This window comes from Tyto alba, unplaced genomic scaffold (assembly GCF_018691265.1).
Source record: "Tyto alba isolate M040663 unplaced genomic scaffold, T.alba_DEE_v4.0 Super-Scaffold_33, whole genome shotgun sequence".
NCBI lineage: Eukaryota > Metazoa > Chordata > Aves > Strigiformes > Tytonidae > Tyto > Tyto alba.
The window spans coordinates 17938730-17962062 of NW_024881308.1; the positions used below are offsets into that span (position 1 = coordinate 17938730).

Here is a 23333-nt window from a genome sequence, read left to right on the forward strand (position 1 = left end):
TGTGTGCAGGAGCCACCCGTTCTTTCATTTCCCTGTCTGATTCCCCCTACATGGAGTTAGCAGGAGAGACTAGACCACTGTCAGGCTTGCTCAAGCTCAGGAGGTGTTTGAGCTGTTTCCTTCCCTGGGAAGGGGACTGCACCTGGCTCAAAGATTTAGGAAGAGTACAAGCAGTTTGGACGATGATGCTGCCACAGAGTGGGGAAACACTGCTTTGTGCCCTTCCACCTCAGCCTGTCCAAACTAGTCCTTTGCTGACGCTAGCAGCAGCGGCTATGCAGGAGGAAATCCCTATGCAGGTCATCCTTGCTCTCCTCTATTCCTCAGAAACACTGCACTAATCCCTGTTGCCTGCCTACACGGGAAACCACAGAGACACAGAATCCAATTAGCTTGAAATCCTGCTCTGGCTCCAGCATCATCTCCCTCTGATAGAGCTGTGGAGCTGCAGAGATAAACAGTGCATTAGGATTCCACTGGGGTCTGGCAGTCAAGGATGGCTTTGGAACTGCAGCACCAGCCCAAGGAATGAGTGAGGCACCAGTGCGCCTTTCCCAAGCCTCTCTCCACCTCTGCCTCATACCAACTCTTCCTCCTTGCTTGTCCTGCAGCACCATTCCCGCAACTGAGCCCAGCTGTGCATGGTGAAAGCTGAGGACTGGGTGAAAGCTGAGTCAAGCAGGGCTCCAGGCTGGCTTACCTGCCACAGGGCCTTCGCTCTTCACAAGGGGAGGAAAACATCTTAGGGGCTGAAGAGCATCAAAGTCTTCTGTCTGCTGGGGGTGGCAATGGTGGCATGAAGAGCAGTGCCAGGGCCCATCTCCTCACCACTGCAACCCCACAGGGTACCTTTGTGCCCAGAGGTCCCTTCAGCACCAGTATGATGCGTGTCACCCTCAGCTCCCTTGTCCCTCCCCCGGCAGGGACTGGCTCTGCGCGGCTGGCTCTCTGAAATGATCTACAAGACAAAGCAGATCCCAACCCCACAGAGACAGCAGGGGAAGGGACTGAAACAGGTAATCCTCCCCTGGACAAGCTCAGCACTGCCTCTAGCCACGGCCAAGCAGAGCACAGCTGTTGCTGACTGCGCTATGCCCTTGCTGCGCCTGTGGCAACAAGTCTCCTGTGCCTGATGCTACCACAGCCTTGCCTGCTGTACTCACACTCTTGCTTGCACCCACAGTAAATTAGCTGCTTTGCATTTTGCAGCAGCAACTTAACAGTATTAATTCATTGTGTTCTGTATTTAACAAACACCATTATCATATCACCTGCCAGGATTATGCAAATCCTGCGAACAGAATTATTTCTCTCCCCAAAGTCACCTTGATTTACCAGTTTTAGCCCAAAATGAAATAGAAGTTGCTTTGGATAAACTGTTAAACACACGACCACACCCAGGGGGCTGTCATGGCCCCACAAGGCAAAATACACATCCAGGCCAGGCACAGCTATGCCCAGTTGGGTGACTCTTCATATCCACAGGTGACACAGGGGCAGCTCTGTGCTAGCTCCCACCAAGACTGCTCCTGTGACAGAGTGCAGGTAGACCTGGACACAACGGACCAAGAGCTGGGGAAACAACCCCCTTGCAAAATACTTCTGGGATAACTCCATGGCTCCACTCCCTAGGCACAGGGCCATGGGGCAGGTCTGAAACTGTGCATGTGGGGCTGGAAACAAAGAAACTTTCCAAAATTGCATTGAGGATTGCTCTGTGGCTGCCACTGGTCTGCCTCCATCCCTGCCACCACTTCAGGTTGATCCTGTGTCATGCATAACAAAACGGTGTGTCATCCCATGCAAGTGTGGGCTAGGGATCTATCCCTGCTAGGGATCAAAGAACAAATCTGCATCCCACTCCAGGAATTAGCTCTTTAACAGGGTCCTTAAATGACATAATGCCTTTGTTCGTAATTTCCTTTGCTGCAGAGATAAAGGCTCCCCATCTCTCTGATGCAGCTAGACCTGGCTGCAGTTGCCCCTCAGCATGTAAGGAAGCACTTGTATGACTAAAGATAACCTTTTTTCCCATTATTTGCCAGAAGTTTGAGTCAGTCCTTTCGCAGAGAGCAAGACTAGCACCCTATCAAGAAGGGAGGACTTCTCTTTTGCAGGGCAGACAGCAATCCTCCCTCTGCAACCTGAGCACACTGCTCTTCCAAGAGGAACCAGGCCCTTGGCTAGGGCTTTGCCCTGATGGCCATCAATTACTTTAGGTGTTCTGGATCTGCACAGTTCTGCTTCAGATTCCATTAACCATGGATGGTAGCTTTGTAAGAGCCGCAAAGACCTCCCCAGTTAGTCCTAAATATTTTTTTATTTTCAAATTCAATGTGCTCTGGCAGATGAAGAATCAAGGGCAACAAGCATGTGTTGGAGCAGCACCATGACTACAGGTGGTGCCCTGAAAAGCCACTGACAGGTGTACACTCAGTACCTCTTGTGCTTATGGCCCACACATAACTCTACCAGAGATGGGAAATTCATCTAAAAAACCCATACCGTGACAGAGACAAGGATGAAATCACACACTGTCAACCTATGGTAAAATACAGCTCAGTAAAATAGAATTTTCCCAAACCAAATCCTGGAAACAAAAACATTAGAAGAAATCTCTGGCACTATGCCTGGACACCCACAGCCAGCACACCCACACCTCTGGCTGTGGTTTGCAGTCTGCACAGTGAGAGAGTGCTCGATCTGCATTCAGCTTAACCTGCTCTGGGCCTGTGGGGTAGTGAACTGCCCAGGTTCTGTGGGCTGCCAGAGAGCTGGGCACAGGCTGGCTGGTGCTTGTGGTGTGGGATGTTTACCACAAACGGAGACAGGAGGAACTGAAAGAGCCACTTTGGCCGTGCCAGGACAGCCTGAGCACTGATGGGAGGGAGATGCCTCTACCTGGTACAGCAAAGACACAGGGTTCAGGCTGCTCTGAGTCTCACAGTCATTCTCATTCCTGCTCTGATGTGTTCAACCCGGTCTCTCCTTGATCTGTTCCAGGTACTTCCACTCTGCCTCCCCCCTGTCCCTGTCTCCCCTCAGCTCCTCACCACTAGCTCTCATTTCCAGTTGTGCCTGATGTCTTCTGATCATTTCACACTCTCACTCACGCTGTTCTAAACCAGGTTATGCCAGGCCATCACTGTCCTCGCAAGGTCAGAGGGAAGCTTGAAAAGAGGGACTACACCCTCCTGGCCTTGAGAATACAAAGGATGAATTTCACCAGATGTAGCCAGTCCTGCTCACCTTCCAGCTGGGACAGCCCCTCTCCAGAGGCACGAACCTTCCTGGAGGCAGCCTGTTCTCTGCTGAGGATGGGGAACAAGGTAGGCCAGAGGCTGGGAAGGAGAATGCAAAACTAGAGCACGGGAGGAATGCAATAGCAGAGACAGAAACAGGGAAGGCAATTCAATTTTCAGAGGCTGTCCCACCAATTCAGCTCAGAGAGGCGATAAGAAACCCATTTCCAGCGATAGACACCCTAATCCCCAGCCATCCCGCATTTCCATTTCTGAGAGGCGCTATTTCCAACAGGAAGGCATTTTCCCATCTAGGTTTGCTAGAAGGGACAGCAATGGATTAAATACCAATTTTTCCAGCACTGTTTAACTCCTTCTGTGCCTACTCCTGCTGCTTATGCAAGCGCTGGAGGTACAGGGCAGCAGAATGGCTGCTGCACTGTGCTCCTGAGCAGAACAGAGGTGGGGGCCTCTCACAGGCTTTTCCAAGTGGCCTGCAGCCTGAAGTGACAGGGAAAGGGGGAAAAACTGAAATGCATCAGCAGTGCAGGCAGAGCATCTTAGATCAGGAATTTATTACTGCTCAAGGCGGGACTCTGAGACTCAACTGTGGAACAAGAGTCATGCAGCGAAGCTTACATCCAGTGTTAAAACCGTTAGACAGGTCTGAAGTGCTACAAGGCTGACTTAAAACTACATTTGTAAGAACACAGGCACATAGAGAAAGAAGGAAGCAAATCATGTAGTGATGGCCATGCCCCTCACATGCCCCACATCTCCACAGTTTAAGCGTCATGGTGCAGATGCAGCCTTTGCCTCCAGGTTACCAGGGAGAAGAAAGGCAAAAGCAACACAGATGCAGCAAAGAGTGAAGAGGGACTGACTAGCACAGAAATACATACAGATCAGTGGTAAATAACCTCACTGTCTTCAGGAGGGCCATTCTCAGCACTGGACAACAGCTGCCATCTTGAACACATTGTGTCTTTCCCTATTGCTGTTTGCTGGGGTTGCGCAGGGCCAGCTTCCCTAAGGATGTTTTGTGCCTGGTAGTCTCGCTATTAGCAGTAGCTATCTTATAAGAGCCACCTAACTTCTAGGATCAAGCAAGATTTCTCCTGACACTGGGAGGCCACTAAACTACAGCATTCCCTGAATACCAGCACAGTCCTTCCCAGGGGCCTGTAGCCAGCCCTCTGCACTTCCACCACCCATCCCAACCCTCATCCTTGTTCCACTGCCTTCTCTCTGTGCTGAGGATCTCCTTTATCCCCACCTCCCGATATTGGGGCTCCTACCCGCTATCTGAATCAGTCCTTCAGGCGGCTGAAGGGCCCGACACTCCTAGCCCTGCTTCTGTAGCACATCTGATTGCCCTGGCATCCCACACAGCAGCTCCCTCCCCCCTCTCAGACATCAAACACAAAGCTCTTCCCAAGCACAGGAATAAAGCCTGAACATTCTCAAGTAGCCCCTCCAAAACCCTCCCCTGACCCCTGCTATGAACTGAACCAAGCAGTTTTGTGGGAAAGGGGAGCCCCAGACAGCTGTTGCCTCGCGAACTGAGAAGGCCCTTGGTGCAAAGCTTGCAGGAGGGAGCACTAGTTGCTCTGTAGTAAGAGCTCTCCCACCCCTTCGCAGCACCAACCACAACTGTCCATTCATCACCCACTAAACAAATAGAAATTTAAGGGCTCGTGGCTCTAAAACACAGAAAACAATTCCCTGTGCATTTTAACAGTGCCGTAATTTATCAGATCAGAAATTATGAATGGCAGCAGAAGGGGGCTGGGCTCAGTACACAGGGGAGTACTGATGCAGTGCAAGCCAAAGAGAGACATATGGCTGAGGGGAATCTGGGAAAGCTCCGGAGATTGTTTTTGCATGGGGCTGGGGGAACACCACCATCTACAAAGACCAATTCCCTCCCACACCTTGCTACCCCACCATTCAGTGTAGGATTTGTAGTAGAAGCTTCTGTAAGAAACATCCACATGGGGAAGAACAGAGTTGAGCACTGCATTAGCTATGCCTATTCTCTGTGCTCCTGAGAGGCACACTGTTATGCTTCCCATGCAGCCCTTGCTGGTGGTTTTGGAGATTCAAGGCACATGCAAGAAATGAAAAAAAAGCTTCATCCCTGGGGGAAGAGGAGCACCTGGTGGAAATACAGAGAGTAAACATGAGCATTACCACTCCTCCCCCACGTAATCCCCCAGCTCTGGAGTTTGAGCTGCATTCAGAAGTAATTGAAACCAGACTCTTTAACACAGGTGCCAATTACTGCCTGTTAATGCAAGGAGCTCTGACAGACAAAGCAATTACCCAGCTTTGCTAGGCTGGAAAGCACAAGATGAAGTGGTTGGGCTACTTATGCTAGGGTGGGTCTTGTAGGACAGCTCTGTGCCCCAGCACACCTTCTTGCAGTGCTAGACATAGCAAGTTCTTGCACTAATACGCCCTGCATCTTCACATGAGCCACCGCAATGTGCCCTTGCTGCAAAGAAGGTTGATGATATCATGGGGTGCATTAAGTAAAGTATTACCAGTATGTCAAGGAAGGTGATCCTTCTCCTTTATTCAGCACTGGTGACGCCACACCTGCAGTACTGTGTCCACTGCTGGGCTCATCAGTACAAGAGAGATATGGACATATTGGAGAAAGTCCAGCAAAGGGACCGCAAAGATGTTGAAGGGACTGGAGCACCTCACATACGAGGAAAGGCTGGCAGAGCTGGGACTGTTCAGCCTGGAGAAGACTCAGGGAGAGGGGGAATTTGTCAATGTATATAAATACCTGAAGGGAGGATGAAAAAGAGGATGAAACCAGGCTCGTTTCAGCAGTGCTCAGTGACAGGACCAGAGGCAATGGGCACAAAGAGGAACACAGGAGGTTCCTTCTGAACACCAGGAAACACTTCTTCAGTGTGAGGGTGACTGAGCACTGGCACGGGTTGCCCAGAGAGGTTGTGGTCTCCATCCCTGGAGATATTCAAAAGCTATCTGGACATGGTCCTGGGCAACCAGCTCTAGGTGGCCCAGCTTGAGCAGGGGGGATGGACGAGATGACCTCCAGAAGTCCCTTCCAACCTCAACAATTCTGTGATTGTAATCTCTAACCATCCACATTCCTTGTTTACTCTGCCTAGTTTCTCCACCCTTCTTGGCCAGCTGCCTTTCCCTCCTTTCTCTGCTCAAAGCGCCCTTTTGTTTGCCTTTCTGGGTGTGATGTGGCAGTGAGGAAGGTGGCTGATCCAGGGGTAGTGCTGTGATGATGGAGAGAGGACAATGGTAGGTGCAATTCCCAGCAAAAGCCTGCTGCTCCTTGGTCTTTTATCCTGCAGGAACTGCTGACCTGGAGGGACAGTGCCTTGGGAGAACCTCAGTGGGTGACAAGAGGGTTGACCTACCTGGGCCAGCAGCAAGTAGACTGGAAATTAGTCTTTCGTGGGACCACATCTGAGTCCTTTTAGGTCTACACAGAGCACCCTTTGCCTCCTGTACACCCTCAGTAGGGGATATGCTGGTAGCAAGCTCAGAGACATGGGGAGCAATGAGAGGGAACAGGCTGGCAAGGTTCCCCTCTACATGGTGCTGTGATTGAGATACAGTGCCCACATCTCTAAAAGGATTTTGAATAAATGGAGGATGCGCAGAATAATTACAAACGTGATTTGGAGGCTGGAGAAAATGCTTGCCAGGGACAGAATGAGAGAGTTCAGTCTGTTATCTCACCCAAAAGGGAGTCTGAGAGGTGATTTGATTATAAGCACTTCACAGAGAAAAAATATTTGGTGCAAAAGAGCTCTTTAACTTTGTTAATAAAGGAGGCTGGCTCTTGTAGTCAAGCAAAGTGTAAATAGGAAACACGGCACTGGGCCATGCTACCTGAGAAATGCCATCTGCTCTGCCTCCTCGCATCCTCTACCCTGCTATGGAAGATAGCATCAGGTGAGAGACACTGGGTTCGCTACTGGCAAAACAGAATAATGGTATTTCTTACTTGGAGTTACACAGGGGCCCTAGATAAAGGAATGGTCACTTCAGGCCTTAAAAATCTATGAAACTGTGAGCATAACCTACAGATGGTATTGCGTAAGGAGGCATCCTTGATGCCTGCAAAAAACAGGGAGCTTCTCTACATGATGTCCCCATGTGACTGGACTGCAGCAGGAACGAGCCCAGGCATCCCAGGTCTATAAGCAGCCACCGGTCTCACCTGGCACCTGGGGACAGACCCAGCAACATCAGTGCTTCCCAGTTTGGGCCTGCTTCTGCCCAAACCCACAGCAGACAGCACTACTACATAGGATAGTTGCTGACTTGGCCAGGGTCACCTCTGGCTGTAGCAATGCCTCCCTTTTCTGTGAGGCTAGTGCAATAAGAGGTATCAGGAATATTCTCCCAAGCCCTCTCCCCACATGTGCTCTTTTCTCATTGCACTGTCCCTACTGCCCACACCAAAGTCCACTGGACTGACAGTGCATAATTGACTCCCCTGGCCGCACCACTGGCAAGGGAATGCAGCTGCAGCCTCTGATCCAAGTAAGACTGGAAGAGTGAGGCTACTGAATGAATCAAAGAGAACAGATGTACAGGAGTATCAGATCTACAAGGGGAATCCAACTCCACCCTGCAGATGCGGGGTCAGATGCTGTGACCACTGAGGGAGGCACTGTCAGGCTAAGGCCAAGTGCCCAGGGAGAGACAGGGCACGTAGGGAGAACTTTAGCAGTGTCAGAAAGAAGCCACATACATGTGTCCCAGGGCAGAAGCTATGTTGGGCTTGCAGGATTCATGCTCCCCCAGAGAGTGCTGGGCAGGAACACAATCCATCTCCACAGGATACGCAGAGGACAAGAAGAGGTTCAGGACCTGCTGTACATAACCCAAAACTTGGGAGAAGTCTCTGCCTGCAGAGCTTACTAGCAAGACCGGCCTGTGCTTGTCTCACAGTCTGGACAACCAACCATTAGCTCTGCTAGCACAGTGACCGAGCAGTACACTGCATGTCTTGCAGCCAATCCCTCCTGTTTCAATTATGGCTCCAATGTTGCCAGCTCTAACTTAACAAAAATTGCAAGCCAGTTCCTCCAAAACCACATTAAGTTTCTAAAGCCATGTCTGTTTTCTTTCCTCCCTAGGTGACTTAGAGCCTTCAAGCTTATTGGGATCTCCAGTCCCTGCTTTTCCCCATAACCTGGTTTCTGGAGTCCAGGATCTTAATTCCTGACCTACATCAAAGCTAAAACTCTCTGTGCATACCAAAGTCCAATACCTGGGACTTGGATGGTACCACTGAAGATTCATGAGCGGGCTACAGTTCCTCCCCCTGGGCGAAACACCCTTGCAGTGTCTGTGCCAAGGCAGTAGACCAAAACATGTATTGGGACACACTAGGGCTCTGCCCAAGTACCTCCAGCATCTTCCTTGGCTCTCCCACTCTTCATCTGAAAAGAACGTGGGCATCTTGGCAGACAGCACATTGAACATTGTGTGCACTGACAGCAAAGGCAGCTAGCAGCATCCTACACTGTATTAGAGAAACACAGCCAGTAGATCAAGGGAAGTGACTATCCCTTTATACCAGTACTTGTGAGTCCCCATGAAGTAATACTGCATGTGTTTTCCAACCCCAATACAGAAAAGACATGGACAAATCAGTGGAAGTTCAGTAAAGGACCACCAAAGTACTCAGGAATTGAAGCACTTGTCCTGTAAGGAAACGTAGAGGGAGGGAGGCTTGTTCAGCTTGGAGGAAAGACAGTTTCAAGTGGACCTTATAACAATCTGTCAGTATGTACAAGGAAGTTATCTGAGAAGACGGAGCCAGACTCTATCAGTGGTGCTCAGTGGGAGGATGAGAGACAAAGGATGTAACTATAAAGATATGTTTAGCCTAGATAAGGAAAAACCTCTTCCTCACAAGGACAGTCAAGCATTGAAGCAGGAGTCCAGAGAGGCTACACAGTCTCCCACCTTGGAGATTTTCAAGACCTGGCTGGCTGAAGCCCTGAGCAACCTGGTCTGATCTCACAGATGACCCTACCTGTGTAGAGAACTGCTGAGGTCCCTTCCCACCTGAATTATTCTGTGATCTCTAACTCAGCAAAAGAGGAGAGTCTGTTAGCTTCAAACTCACGTGGCATGATGAGGCAAAATGCCAGCTGCCTGCATCAGCTACACAGTCCCCTCCCAACACACACTTTGCTGCCCCCTTAGACCCTGCCATTCATAGCTTCCCCACTCCCATATTTTCAGAGTGCAGGAAGCTCCTGCTTGGCCAAGGCTGATCCACCTTGTCTTCTGACAGAGAGGGAGAATTCAAGGCTGCAAGCAAAGTGCTGTGCAGCACACAGTCTCCAACAGGAGGCATCAGCTCCACTTCATTCTCTCTGTGGAGTTCCACTGGAGACCTTCAAGCATCCAGAAACAAAGCAGCAGCTCCACAGGACAAGTGATGTAACATATTTTGGCTCCCTTTATACAGTAAATTATACCCACATGGCAGGTGGGTCTGCCTTGTGCAGGGTGGTGAAGGTGCTGAAACATGAGGTTAGAACAATTACTAGGCTGAGACCAGGAGAGTGGCTCTTAGCATGTTCATGATGATGGCTCCAATTAGTGCAATTACAGGGCTCGGCTGTATCTTCCTGCTTGTGATTTTCATTAACAATTGCATGGTCAATTCTGCTACTTTTCACTGGGCAAGCAGCCAGAAGCTGGCAGCAGTCTCTCCTCCTGGCAAGGTCTAGAGGGAGGCCAGGCTGGCAACAAAGGCCCAGCCAGGCATTCAGACGTCCTGGCTCCTGGCAACAAGACCACCATTTGGGAGAAGGGAGGTGAGTGACATAGCTACCTGTCTTGTCGGAAGAGCACACTCCTCACAGGAGGCTTAACTCCACTCAGCACAGCTGGCCCCTCAGCAGGAAATATCATCACAAACACCACCCCCCTCCTAAATCCCAGACACAGCTCAGTTTCGTCTGCATCACCCTTCCTAACGCAAAGTAAGGCAACCAGTTCGCCCCACAAAATATGACTCCCCAAGCAACTACAGGACACAGAACCTCTCAGGTTAGCATGACTCCAGGAAACCAAGCCCCTTCCAAGTATAGGGTGCAGACTAGGAGCAAAGGTTCTTTCAACTTCCTTTGACTGCAGACACAAAAGGCTGTGAACATCAAAACCTGCATACCCCAATGATGAAAAAAAAAGAGCTTCAGTGCAAAAGCAGGGTTATAGAGTTCGGGGCAATTATTTGCCACTGCAAAGATTGCAGATGAAGCTGAGCCCTTTAGAGCCCCAGGCTGGGTGGTAACCAGCCTTTCAGCCCTCTGCACCCTGAGGTCCCCTTCCCCCACCTCACTAGGCACCAACCACAAACCACGTAATAAAAACTAGATAGATATTCAGCTGAAACAAGAAATGAAGCACAGCTTGAGGCAGGCCTACTTCTGGGCACCAGGCCCTGTATTCCTGCTCTGCCTTGCTACTCCTGTGTGTTTTGGAGCTAAGCTGTCTTTCCCAGAGTAAGCTTGCTGATGATACCATATTTTTGGGGCAGGGGAGTGGAGGAGTGCAGAGAGGTTTGCAGGGACGATTTCTCCTCACCCTCAGGATATTTGAAGTATTGAAATTTCACCAGGAAGCCAAGCATCTGTTCTTCAAATAAAAAGGTCTCCCAGGGGAATGGGTAGAGGGGCAAAATCAGCACACATGTAAACAGCTGGTCTTACAGGCAAGAACAGAGTTTGTTGAAGGAGTGCAGCATCTCTGAGATTCATTCAGGTTTGCTTCCACTGGCTAATTAGTTGGAACACCATCAACATTCAATCACAGCCCTCTACTTTGTGTGTATGGCTGCGTGTCAGTGTGTGTGGATTGGCCCACACAGACAGGGGAAGGACTGCACAATACAAACATACTCGTGCGTGTTCTTACCAGCAAAGGGGATTGTGTGTGTGTCTCCCCAACACTGCAGTGCTCAAGAGTGGTTCCAACAAGTTCAGCCTTCACACTCTTCCTTTGAGGAAGGGAGTCGAGTCAGAACCAAACCGTGCCACACAATGATTGACTGTACAGAAAACTACTTCTCCCATCCCCTAAAGCAGGCCCTGACTTGGGGCTCATCAGAAGACAGTCTGCACAACCAATGAGCTTGATCGCTCCTCTCTGAAGACCACAAAGACCACACTGTGGCACAAACAAAGGGACATCTAAGGTAGGAGACCTGACAGCCTTGTGCTTGCACACAGGGCTAGGTTTACCCAGTGCTTCCAATCCCAAACCCACTACCTCGATTCAAGTCTAACACAGCTTCAGCAACTACAAGAGGCCTTGACTACTTCTGAACAAGGCTAAAGAGCTGCACAGCAATTCAGGGTTATTTCCAGAGGCAAACAGGATCTACTGGTACTCCCTGCTCCCACTCCCCACTACCAACCCCTCCGTACTTCCATGCTGTCTCCTCCGTAGACTCCAATTCTACCTCTTCATGCCTAGTCTGCACTTCACTGCTATCACTACAAGATTGTGCCTTCTCATTTGCTTTGTGCCTTTGCTGCAAGCACTTGTCTCCTCCTTTAAGTCCTTCACTCTTGCCTCTTTTTCCGTTTCTGGCATTTTCAGTGCACAGTAGGGTTTTTTCCTTATATGAAGGAGTGTGGGCAGGGGTTCAATCTTTCTTTCATTAAATGTTAATGCCCATTCAAGTGAGACAGACTGCATTCAACACACAAGCTGTACTGCTTAACACTCTGCTGCACTACCCTGCACCAGCATACAGTCCTATCCCACCCCTCCTGAGCTTGCCCACAACTCTACCATATTCCTTAGAAGCCACCCAGCAGCCTAGTCCTGCTCCTGAGTGAGACCACATCCAGATGTAGGATGACTCAGTTTGAAGGCAGGACTACAATTTCAGCATAAGTATTTCCTTTATAGTCCTACCCCAGGAACTGACCCTAGGAGGTAGGTAGTGACCTCTCACCTAGGACCAATCCCCTCCAACCCCTGAGGCTTCTGGGGAGGAGTCAGGAATACATGGACAAAAAGAGCCCCACACCATGCCCCAGTAGAGTTGCCTAGAGAGGAACACTGCTATTTTTCCAAAGGATCAAAAAGCTTTAACCCCTTCCTTCTTGCCAGTTCTTGCATGGACCTCTGCAAAAGCCTTTTTACTTTGCTCACTCATCTCCTGCACTAAACTTGGTGCTTGCACTAGCTGAACCTGCAAAATCAGGTACACCGAACTGCAAGCAATCAAGAATTGCTCCAAGAGCTCCAGGGCAGAACTGGAGTACCAAGACTTCTCAGGCTCTCAGGGAGTACAGGAAAGGGGCACTCAGGAGAGCACCAGGCCCTTCAAAGGGAAGACCATCCCCATCAGCTTCATGGTGGATTCAAATGGGCTCTCCTGTGGCTCTTCATACAGGCAGTGCTTCCACTTTGTTTCTAAAATATTTATTGCTGAAAGTGAGTACTAAAGCAGCCAAGAACAGAATGCTCTGCCCTGCATATGACACTCTCCTCAAGAAGTCCTCACCAGGTGAGTCTGAGAGCCAACACAGCTGAGGCCTGGTGAAGTTCTGGAGTACAGAGGAGCCTTGCAGACACAGCAGTCAGTGAAAGTAAAAGCAGGGTGGAACAAGCAGCAAGGAAGGTCAAAAAATGACAGTAAAGCATTCACCACAAACGCTCTATCCCTAACTCGTTGCTTTTCCAACTGTAGGGAATGGAAGTGCTTCTGGAAGGCTCAGAGGTGCAATGGATAAGGAAAATAGAGCTGAGAAAGACACCTTAGTCCAACAGGACAGCTGCGCCTCACTACTTAAAAGTCAATCTTTGTCCATTTCCACCAAGTATCAGGATTGCTTCCCCATTTTGTCATCTCTGTGCCCTCTGCATCTTCTTTAATGAGAGTCTTGAAATCTGTGATGGAGAACTAGTCTCAAGTCACCGATAGTAGCAAGTTCCACTCACCACAAATCACGGGATTTGCCCATCCTTCATCACGGTGCTCCTGCCAGCGCTGAAGGAGTTACACAGAACACACACAGTGGATGTGGGTGAACAAAGCGGAGCAAGCAGATCTTGGAACAGCAGCGTTGGCATAGGGGGTGTGGGGAGCAGGGAACGTACACACTGTGCTCCTTCCCTTGCAAAGTTGAGGCTCTTACCAGAAGCTGTCACAAAAGCAAGATAAACCCACAAACAATAGGATCCTTTCATTTTCTTTCTATGTTTCCCAGGCAACACCAAGCACTCAATAACAGTTTAGAGTGCAAAATCCCCCTCTGTTTGGTCAGTTAATGGCAGGAAGATGAAGAGACTTAAGCAGAGCTGCTCACTGGTTATTGTTTGGCAACCCCAGTCAGGCACCTGCAGCAATGACATTTATACCCAACACTACACTGTTTTTAAATGCAAACTTCTATGCTGGAGCTCTGAAACTCCAGTGAAGGAGATACATTTCCATTCTTAAATTACAGATCTATAGCTACCCCTGCATAGTTGACCGGGAGTGCATGACAGCACCGTGAAGTCAGGTGCACACAGATCTCAGCAGGAATGCTCCAGGCTAGAGAAAGCAATTTAGATCCAGGACTGTTGCTCAAACATGCTGATGCACAGATGCTAAAAGAACCTCCGGCCGCAGCAGAGAGGCCTCAGTAGACCTTCAAAGTTAGTCAAGTTTAATGGTCCCCAATAGGACTCCAAGAAGATCCTCTCTTCAACCAAAGGGCAGGACCATGTCTTTAATGCATAGCAGGGCACATATGTTGAGCATTCCTGCTGGGCACATGGTTTTGCTAGCATTCCTGATTTGGTCACTTGTGGAATGAGGTGCTGAAGGGTGAACGGTGTCTGTTCTCACTGTTTTGTAGGATGCTGGGGCCAGCCCATGAGCCTTCACCTCACAGAGACTTGACTCAAGGCTAGTACACAGATGGACCTCTGCTTGTCATATAATTCTTGATCTAACTGTTCAAGTTGAAGCTAAAGGACCAGAGGTTCATTGGCTAAATCATATGCAAGGTGACTTGAAAACTCCTAGCACTAGAAGACTCCCAAAGCTATCAGGTCTCAAGAAGAAATTTTCTTTTCCAATTATGCCCACCCAGGGGCTTTGCCTTCTCCTCTGATGAGTCATCATGCAATTTTTTTCCATGCCTCAAATGAGTCCTGAAGGTGCTGTGAAACAGCTGTTCCTTCCCACCGTATTCTAGCAAGTCAGACTGAATCTAAACCTTGTGATTCTAACATTCTGGAGCTTTGGCCAGCAGGGAACACACCAGCCCAAATGATGTTATTAAATCAATGTGCCACTTCATCTAAATGGTAGGAGTAGTTCTAGCACCAAACAGACAAAAAAGGACTTTCACAGCAGTAGAAAAGCCATGTACACATTAAGTTAATCACCCAGAGGTATGCAGGAAAGTACAACTTCTTCAGATTCCCCATCAGGATATCTGTCCCCAGATTTTGCAAACAGTTATTTAGAGTCTAAACATGCTTTGGATATGCTGATTCTAAGGTCTGTATCTCAGCCAGTTTCGCAGGAACAGCTCTTCATTGATACTTCCTCCTAGGCTATCCCTTACAGCCTAAAAAGTTTATCATGAGACGTTTGATGCAAATTACTATCCATTCTTTCTACATTCTTCTTTCTGAACATCTGCTATTGATCACCTACATCTAGCAATTAAGCTGGTACCCAGCACCATTAATTGACAAACATACCCCACAAAAGCAAAACCATCCATAAATAGAGATCTAATTACTATTTTTTTTTTGTTCCTTAAATCATCTAGAATAGGGAGATCAGATTGTAGTGTATGTTCTCTCTCCTTTTTTTTTTTTTTATGGAAAGAATGCAGAAAACAATCTTCAGGAATAAAAAAAAAAAAAAAAGTTTTTACATTTTAATTCTTTTAAAGCACATCACAATTTAAGTGCAAAGGCAACAACCCAAAGTCCCTGCCCCTGCAAGCCCTTAAGCTCCACCCATAGGATAGAATGAAAAGATAAAGTAAAAGGTGGAACTGAGAGGACAAGAAGCATCACTGCAGTTTTCAGAAACCTTTAGAGCATTCTCTCCCCTGGGATTCCCATGTCCTGGCACCTCTGTTCCATAAGCCTGTCCAGAAGCATCTACCACGTTGAGCATAAGTATTAAACATGACTATTGGTATCTGCTGGGGTGATAGAATACCTTAATTTTACATATATTGCAGCAGGAGTAAGAGGGTTATTGGCAACACAGCTAGCTGTTCAGCTGTGTCATTTCTTGGGTCAAGGACACAGTAGGTCCTTGGTTAGAAAGAACCACATTTACGCAGTCTAATTAACATTTGATTTACTTGACACAGGGTCTGCTACAGTCCTGGCCTTCTGATTGAATTTTGGGGATAAAGGCAGAGCTCCAGGTAAAGCCTTCAGACTGGTGACAGCACTGCTGCTGCCAGCAGTCTTGCCAGGTAAAACATTTTAAATAAGAGGTCCCCACAGGAGCTACTGATTGCTTACTGGGAGCTAAGAAGCAACTTTGGTCCTACACTACTAAAAAATGCTGGGACATAGAAAGTTAAGTGTTGGAGGGATTAAGGGAGAGAGGAGTGGCAAAAATATGGATCCTCCCTGCTCTGCACATAGCATAGTCAACTCTACCCCAGTGAGGCTCCTGCAGAGAAAACTGCACAGGGAGAAGTCATATAGGCTATAAAACAGCAATGCTTTCCCAGAAACAGAGGTCCTTGTAGAGTCGAGTCCTAGGCAGGAATCCTTGCAGAACCACCTTCAGCAAGTCCCAACCTGCCACTGAGCGAAAAACCTTTCCATTCTAGCAACGCAGACCCAGGAAAACAGCAGCAGTACTTCAGCATGAGCTGACTTTGGGCCTCCTTGCTGTGTGCTAGTCACAGAAGCACCTGCAGAATATGCCCTACCATGAACCTCCTTGCACAAGATCCCCACCTGTATTTATGAGGCTGAGGGAAAACTTCCTCCACTGAATCTCAAGAAGAAATTAAGTATTATTTGTCACCAAGCTCTGCATAAGCGCTTTTTAAATTCACGGGCAGGATCGGGACTGAGATCCTCTGCCATTCCTATCTGGATACTAGAAGGGACTAGAATAGAGTTCTTTCCAAAACAGATGAATGATGTCCAGTCAGTCTCACAAGCAAACTGGACTGACTACCTGTACCATATGCTGTAGCAAAATCATGAAGCAGTAGACACTTTTATGTTCTTATTTCCAGGTTTCTCTTACCTCTGGAGAAAACAAAATTTTACTGAACAAGGAAACAGACATCTACCTAGCCTCACTGGAAGCAAGCAGCTGGCAACTTTCCAGAGAAGGGTGCAGAACTAACTGCTTGTCCCAAAAGCTGTTCTGAGTATACTTCACTGGAGTGAACGACAGTGTCATATTTGTCACCAGAAAGTCATGTCTAGATCACAAATGCTAACTGGGGACACTAGGTTCTAGGGCATCCCCTCTATCTTAAAGGGGAAACGAGACTGGAAGCAACAGACTACAGGGCTCCACAGTTCACAAGCGCTTGCATTGGCACAATCAAATTTCATCTTCAAGCATCGTATGTGGTGCAAATCCTGGCCTGTGAGCAAAGTCACCTTTACCTTGGATTTACATCCCAGTCTGAGAGTTACACAGTAGAAGGATGCCCAAGGTTCAGTTCTAGGAGAGTAGAAAGTGAAATGCAAAGAGCAGCTGTGGTATTGCTAAACACAGATCGTGTGCAGAAAGCACCACTGTCCCACATCAAGTATGGAGTATTTAGCCCTTGATGCTTACACCTATGAGTAAGGTACACAGGGTGAATCCTGCTGGAAGCATCACGAGTCCCAGCTATTGGAAAATCCAGCTAGGGTCAGATCAAGCCATTCTCAGTTCCAGGCATCCTACTTGATGCACAAGATCCCTTGGTGTGCCAGGCCAGCCTGGAGCTGCTGGTTTGGTAGCTTTACGTGAGGTAGCTGCACCACCTGCTGTCTGCTCTGAAGCAAGTTACCAGTGTCTATTAGAACATCATTAAAAAGGATAATTTTTAACAAAAGTTTTCTTCTTCAAAACCCTTTTTTTCCCAGGACACGCTCTTGATAAAAGTCGTCAAGAAAGACTTCATATCTGAAAACTATGAAGCAAGATCAACAGAAGCACAGTCTAGTCAAAATGGTTCAGGTTCTCAAACAGAATATGAGAAGTTCACCTTAATGCTCAAAAGCTAGCAAACTCCAAACGCTAGCATCGAACAAAACTTTCAAAGAGTCAAAAATTCTGCCATGTAAAATACCAGCCACCTGTCCAACACCACTTGTGGCTTAGCAAAAAGGAAAAAGACACATCTCAAATCCTGCACCATTGTTTCCTGGACACGGCTGCAGCACTAACTGATCCAATCCAATAGGGCATAGAGATAAGATTCCTACAAAAAGCCACAATACCAAAAGTCTTCTTAGGATATGGTGTCTTCTTCACACGTGAGGGCAGACAAGTCAGTATGCTCTCTTGGCTGGCACAAATATGAACAGGTTGAAGGAAGATCCCCCTAAACCCAGAGATCAAGAATTCTGTTCATGCACAAGTATTTTGTGTGCCAGGCCTCAAAAATAATTGGGCATGCAGTAGCAAGGTTAGTGTGGGTCCAAAAGAAAAGAAGTCCAGAAGACAAATGACCTCTGCTTGATGAGGCATAGGTGTATAATGTGCAGACAAAAGGGAATCAGAAAAACAGTTTATTTAAAAAACAAAAAATCCTCCCCTCAAATACCCACAAACTTTCTGATAAGCTTATTGCTCAAGGTAGATCTCCTGTGATACGTCTCTGTCTCTCCTTGGCCTACAGGCCCAGAAGTACTTAAGCATCCTGGTCCTTCCTCCAACCAATATCATTTAGCTATGTTCAATTGGTCCCGAATACCAGCATTTAATTCTCTCCTTACTATGCGCACAGTACATGAAGTCATCAGGCACAAAGGCTCCTTCTCACTGGGACAAGTCTATGGATTTATATATAGTCATCTGCTCCCACCAAGATGGGAGTTCCTACTTAGCAGAACCGTAAAGAAATTATGAGAAGGTATATCTACCTTCTCTTTTGAAGCCAAAGCCTAAACAACACTAAAATCATCCCTGAACCACTGAGCCTGTGGTCCAGACATGTCCACACTCATTCTACAGCTCATGGTCTACACTTTCAAGATACAGCCTTCAGGACTCTGTAATAAGATTTCTATAGCATTTCCCAGTCTCACCATGCCATTCTACTTCCACTGAACCAGGGCTCATCTTCCAAGTTTGCTTTCTGTGAAAGGGATATTGCCTGTTTCTTGTGCAGCATCTACAGATCCACACTGTAGTAGAACAGCAGGACTCTCTCACCAGGCCCTGGCTCTCCTTTGGGTGGTCACAGAGACTCTTGGACCTTCCTCCTAGATAGCTGTCAGGCAGGTTTGGTAAGAATTGAGCAGGGGACTTTATGCTTCATGTTCAGTCAGTGTTGTTGTGGGGTTTCAACGTCCTCTTCCTCCTCCCCACCATGTTCAGTGTGGCGCAGCAGCAGCTCCAGGTCAGGTTCGGAGCTGGCTTCTTTGTGTAGCTTCAGGGCTTTTTCACCTGCATGCAGACAGCCCATTTAGTGACAAACTTGCTAGAATAACGATCAAACCTGGCGTCGGCAAGAAGCTTGACACAGCTCCTAGTGAAGCTACAAGAATGCCTACAGAGAAACAGAAAGGGATTTAAAACAGAATCACCTTTGGAATTCATGGCTTTGAGAATGACATGAAGGGAGATTCCTGACAGACAGACAGCAAAGCCCAGCCAGTTCAAGAGACTGAGGTGGTCTCCCAGCAAACGTGTGGCGAGGAATAAAATGCAGATTTCCTGTGGAAACAAAAAAACATGACAAATGGCAGGGCAGGATCTGAGGAGATATGCATGAGACGTTTTACAGATCAAGCCTAGATCAAGATGCCAGGCTGCTAATTTCCATCAGCACATTCTTCCATGTGCAGAGAGTTCTAAAAAGTTTCTAGAAACAGAATGACCTGTTAAAACTGGGTTGTGGGATTTTAAGTCTTCTGACTGCATAGCCTTGGTTACATGGGAATCCTGTGACCTCCAGATCAGACAAATTTCACATGTCACCATTCAGCTCAAAAATACATGTGCTGGATTCCTCCAAGGAGGGGAGGATGTGACAAACTAGGTTAAAGAGATAGCTGAAACCAGTGGTCATATCCAGGTCTGATGCAAAAGCATGCCATTCTTACCCCTCCTCCCTCTAGCACCATTCATTGCTCATGAGGCCCACGTGTTTTAGTCTATCCCAGATCCTACAAAACTTTGGACCTTAATGGTATTTTTATAGAACAGCCACTAGTCTCTGCCCCTTGCTGTTAGGGACCAAGGGACTTCACTGCAGAGACCGCAAGGAAAAGCATCAAGCTCCTGTGCAAGGAGAACAAAAATAACAGGAGATGATGTCTAAGGCTCTAAGGAAGTTCCCACCACATGAGGCCTTAGGGATGATTCAGTACTTGCCTTCTAGTATTAGCACAGGAACCATGCCTTACCTTAAAAATGCCAGCAATGGAAAGGGTGAGGCTAGATGTTCTGGAAACCAAGAGGAACTCAGAAAAGCCTAGACCAAAGGCAAGAATTCCACCCAAGAACAGCTTCCCTACCAGAGAGAACAGCATTCCTGCTTCATGGAAATGGAAGAGCTTCTCTGATATGGACAAAGGCAGGCCTAGGAACAAGACAGTGAGTAGCAGAGTACCCTTCCCAACTCCCAGAACTCCTCACAACAAGATTGGGGTGGGCTGCTCACATTCCAGTATCAGGAAGATGTGGAGCCTGTTCTTCATAGCCCTTAATTCCACAAGTGTGGCAGGCTACTATTCCTATGCACACTTTAATGTTCTGCCAGCATAAGGTATATCTGGGTCCTTATAATTCCAGGTCTCTAACTACTTTGTAAAGTTCATAGCTGTTCACTTATCTAAATGAATCATCTCAAACAACAGACTGCTAAACAATCTCCCCAACCACTCTATAAAGCTATCCCTGCTTTCTCTAATTAACTCACGCACCCTCAAACACCGCAAAGAGTGGGAAGAGCCCCAGGAACATGAGCGGCTGCAGGTGAAACATGATATCAATGGGGTTCTGGAGCCCTGAAAGAGGAGAATCAGTAACAGACCAGATAGCAACAAGCCAGAGGATAACATAGCTCCTATAGCCTTTATTAGCATCATTTGTCGACATACACCTTATTTGTAATGCCCACACCCATGCTGCTGCAGATGCCAAGCCACCTTCATTACCCATCAAGAGATAACCCCTGCCCCAGGTTTCAAACACTGTCCCTTACACAAGATGTCTTGTTTCTGCAGCAAGGGCTACCACCTCCGTATTCCCCTCCCCACCACCAGCAACACCACCCACTTTCTAACACCCTACATACCCAGTTCAGCCTTCTGCATAAGTATCTGCGTGAGAGTCCAGCGAATACCCCCAAGGAAAGAGGCACACAGCACCAGCACAAACCCCTGTGCATTGAACTGTGTGGACTTGTAGGTGAACATGAAGAGCCCCCCAGCGATGAGCAGAACGACCAGCAGCAATGCCACCCTCTGGATGAGAGCAAACACAGAATCACTACAGACTCCTGGAGCTGAACAGAGACAAACACCTCCTTTCTTTCAGATTCATCCACATAATTGCATTCTTCCTCTACTTATATGTTTGTTGTACATGTACTGTCTATTTCCCTGAGCCTAACCTTCTCCGTCCCTAAAGCATTGTATGGGACCCTTACCACTTCCTCCAGCTTGAAGATCAGTGAAAAAAGCAGGATGAAGAGAATGGCAGAGGATTTGGTCATCGTGTAGCTGTAAGGACCAAAATACACTGTCAGTGTCCTCCAATGTAGTCCTTCCCAGCTAAGTACTATTAGGAACCAGATCACCCACTTCTACACTGCTATCAGCAAGCTATCAGATCCTGCATGCCAACCCCATTGAGCCATACACCCCTTCAAGAAAGTGACCCTGACAAAGCACCTTCTAAACCCCACCAGAGAGCTCCCAAGGAAGATGGTGCTTGTACTCACAGGGAGACAGTGACGTATAGGAAGCTCCAGTTACTCAGCCCAATATCCAAGGAAGTTGACAGAGCTAAAGAATCAAAGAGAAAAATCCTGAAGTTAACTGTCTTCCATGAAATAAAAAAAAAACCCAAACACCAAAACTCTACTACTTGACCACAAACATAGAGAGCAGAGCATACCCTGAAAAAAACCCCCACCTCTTCCTCAGGTTAACTCTTCGGTACCAACAGAGCTCAGATATCCTCAGCTCCTCATGTTTCTGTCCTGTTCCCTGTGATTTAAGTTGGGCTCAGCACTGCGCTTACTGAACATACACTACACAGAAGTGCAAAAATAACCCTTGTCCTCCCTGTGACTGAAAGCCATCACAGATATGCACAGTCTTTTGAATCTATCAGAGCATGATAACATGTAAGTATGAAGGCCACTGCAAGAAACCTGAAAAAGCAAGTGTGGCAACAATCCTCAGCACACACCCTTAATCCTGGTGCAGCTTTTGTTAGTCTATTCTCTGTTGTATATAAGCTTCTTATCACAGGAAACAGTTTTACTGATCCAGTGGCGTGCTGTGCTGATAGATAGCATTGCTACAGGTGTGGAGAAAGCATTTTTCAGGAAACCATGGGGCATGTTATGTAAGGTACTGCAAACCTTGTCAGAGATCTTAGACCAGATGCTGTTCTGTGGGAGACAGTATCACGATGACGGAACCAATGTAAGATGCAGCCAAATTACTGAAATACCTAGACCTGTGTGCTCCGAGTAGGAGCTTCACTCCTTGGTCTTAGCTACAGCAGTTTTGTGTGTCATGTATGATGAACTTCTGTATCATAAAGACCAAGTTCCAACCAGAGAAAGCTCCTGAAATAACATAAATGCATGGCTTAATACCAGTGTTAAGATGAAAAAATAACTTACAACTTATGGAGTTACTGTACAATATTCTCATTGTATGTTCTCATGTGCCAGTGGTTCCTTCAGAAAAATACCTTCAGTTTGGCCTCTCCGTCTCCTAACTAGTTTTTGTTAAGACCAATAAAGATAGCACATCTAAAGCTGAAGCTTTAAGTAACACCTATTCGCACCCTGGACCTGGTAAGGAAACGCACGGGATGCCTGCAGCGTTGGGCACCCGCGGGAGCGGTGCTCGCCGCTCCCCCCCGGAGCATGCCTACCCCCGGGGTACCCTGAAGACCACCCCAGGACCCCGGCCCGAGAGCCGCAGTCAAACGTGGCTCCGGAAGAGGCTCGAGAGCGCGCCACGACGGCCAACGCGGCCTGAGCACCCTCCGACAACGGCTCAGCGCCCCGCTCTGGCTCCTCTGCCCCGGCAGCGGTCCCCACCGCCGCGCCCGGCCCCGGCCCCGGCCCCGGCCCCGGCCCCCCCCGCGGCCGGCAGGGCACCCGGCCGCCGCCGCCGCGCCCCTCCGCGCCGGCAGTACCTGCGGGGGCCGCCCGGCGCAGGCAGTCGGCCCAGGAGAGCGCCGCCCGCGGCCGCCCGGACCGGCAGCGCGCCAGAGCGCGGGCGAGCGCCGAGAGGCCGAAGATGAGGAGGAGGTGCAGCAGGGTCACGAGCAGCGGGAAGGGGAAGCTCTGCGGGACCGACAGCCGCCGTCACTGCCGCCGCCCGCCCGCCGCCGCCCCGCGCCGCCCCGCCGCCCCGCACCTTCATGAGCCACTTGTTGTAGAAGGTGATGCCGATGGAGAAGCCGTAGTAGAGCAGCACCAGCGGCGCCGCCAGCGCCGCCCGCCCCAACGCCGCGCCGCCCGCCCCCGCCGCCATGCGCCCCGGCTGCCCGCCACCAGCGCCGGGACGGGGGGAAGTGGGGTCCCGCTGAGGGGGCTGCGCCGGCGACGGGACGAGGGCTGCCGGGGAGCGGGGGGCGCTGGTGAGGGGCCGCGGCGGGAGGGGAAGGGGGGCGGTGCCGGTGACGTCGCGGGGGGGGGG

The 23333-nt window shown here is 48.7% G+C and overlaps 2 protein-coding genes across 3 annotated transcripts in view; both read right to left on the minus strand.

Moving 5' to 3' along the window:
• CDH22 (cadherin 22) overlaps positions 1-21439 on the minus strand; it is a 125338-nt gene extending 103899 nt beyond the window's left edge. The window contains exon 1 of one of the 2 annotated variants that reach the window (XM_033001002.2): positions 21389-21439. The gene's annotated coding sequence lies outside the window, so the exon portion shown is untranslated. Of the gene's footprint in view, positions 1-21094; positions 21168-21388 lie in introns of those variants that run through there. The other variant, XM_042801037.1, reaches the window with a different exon arrangement.
• SLC35C2 (solute carrier family 35 member C2) lies at positions 17993-23330 on the minus strand. The gene is made up of 9 exons (XM_033001006.2): positions 23052-23330; positions 22828-22978; positions 21389-21452; positions 21095-21167; positions 20741-20909; positions 20367-20450; positions 19848-20023; positions 19026-19155; positions 17993-18885 (listed from the first exon to the last, which is right to left on the minus strand). Exons 1-9 carry the CDS (start codon positions 23166-23168, stop codon positions 18764-18766), a joined length of 1086 nt encoding a protein of 361 aa, XP_032856897.2. The 5' UTR covers positions 23169-23330; the 3' UTR covers positions 17993-18763.
• Positions 23331-23333: the final 3 nt, after the last annotated feature.

Excerpts from the sequence above, each read along its gene's own strand:
- SLC35C2 (XM_033001006.2), bottom strand. The coding sequence starts at position 23,168 with ATGGCGGCGGGGGCGGGCGGCGCGGCGTTGGGGCGGGCGGCGCTGGCG. Across the intron at positions 20,910-21,094 it reads TCTTCAAGCTGGAGGAAGTG|AGGGTGGCATTGCTGCTGGT; the intron begins GTAAGGGTCCCA and ends GCTCTCATCCAG. Across the intron at positions 18,886-19,025 it reads CAAAGCCATGAATTCCAAAG|GTGAAAAAGCCCTGAAGCTA; the intron begins GTGATTCTGTTT and ends GTCTGCATGCAG.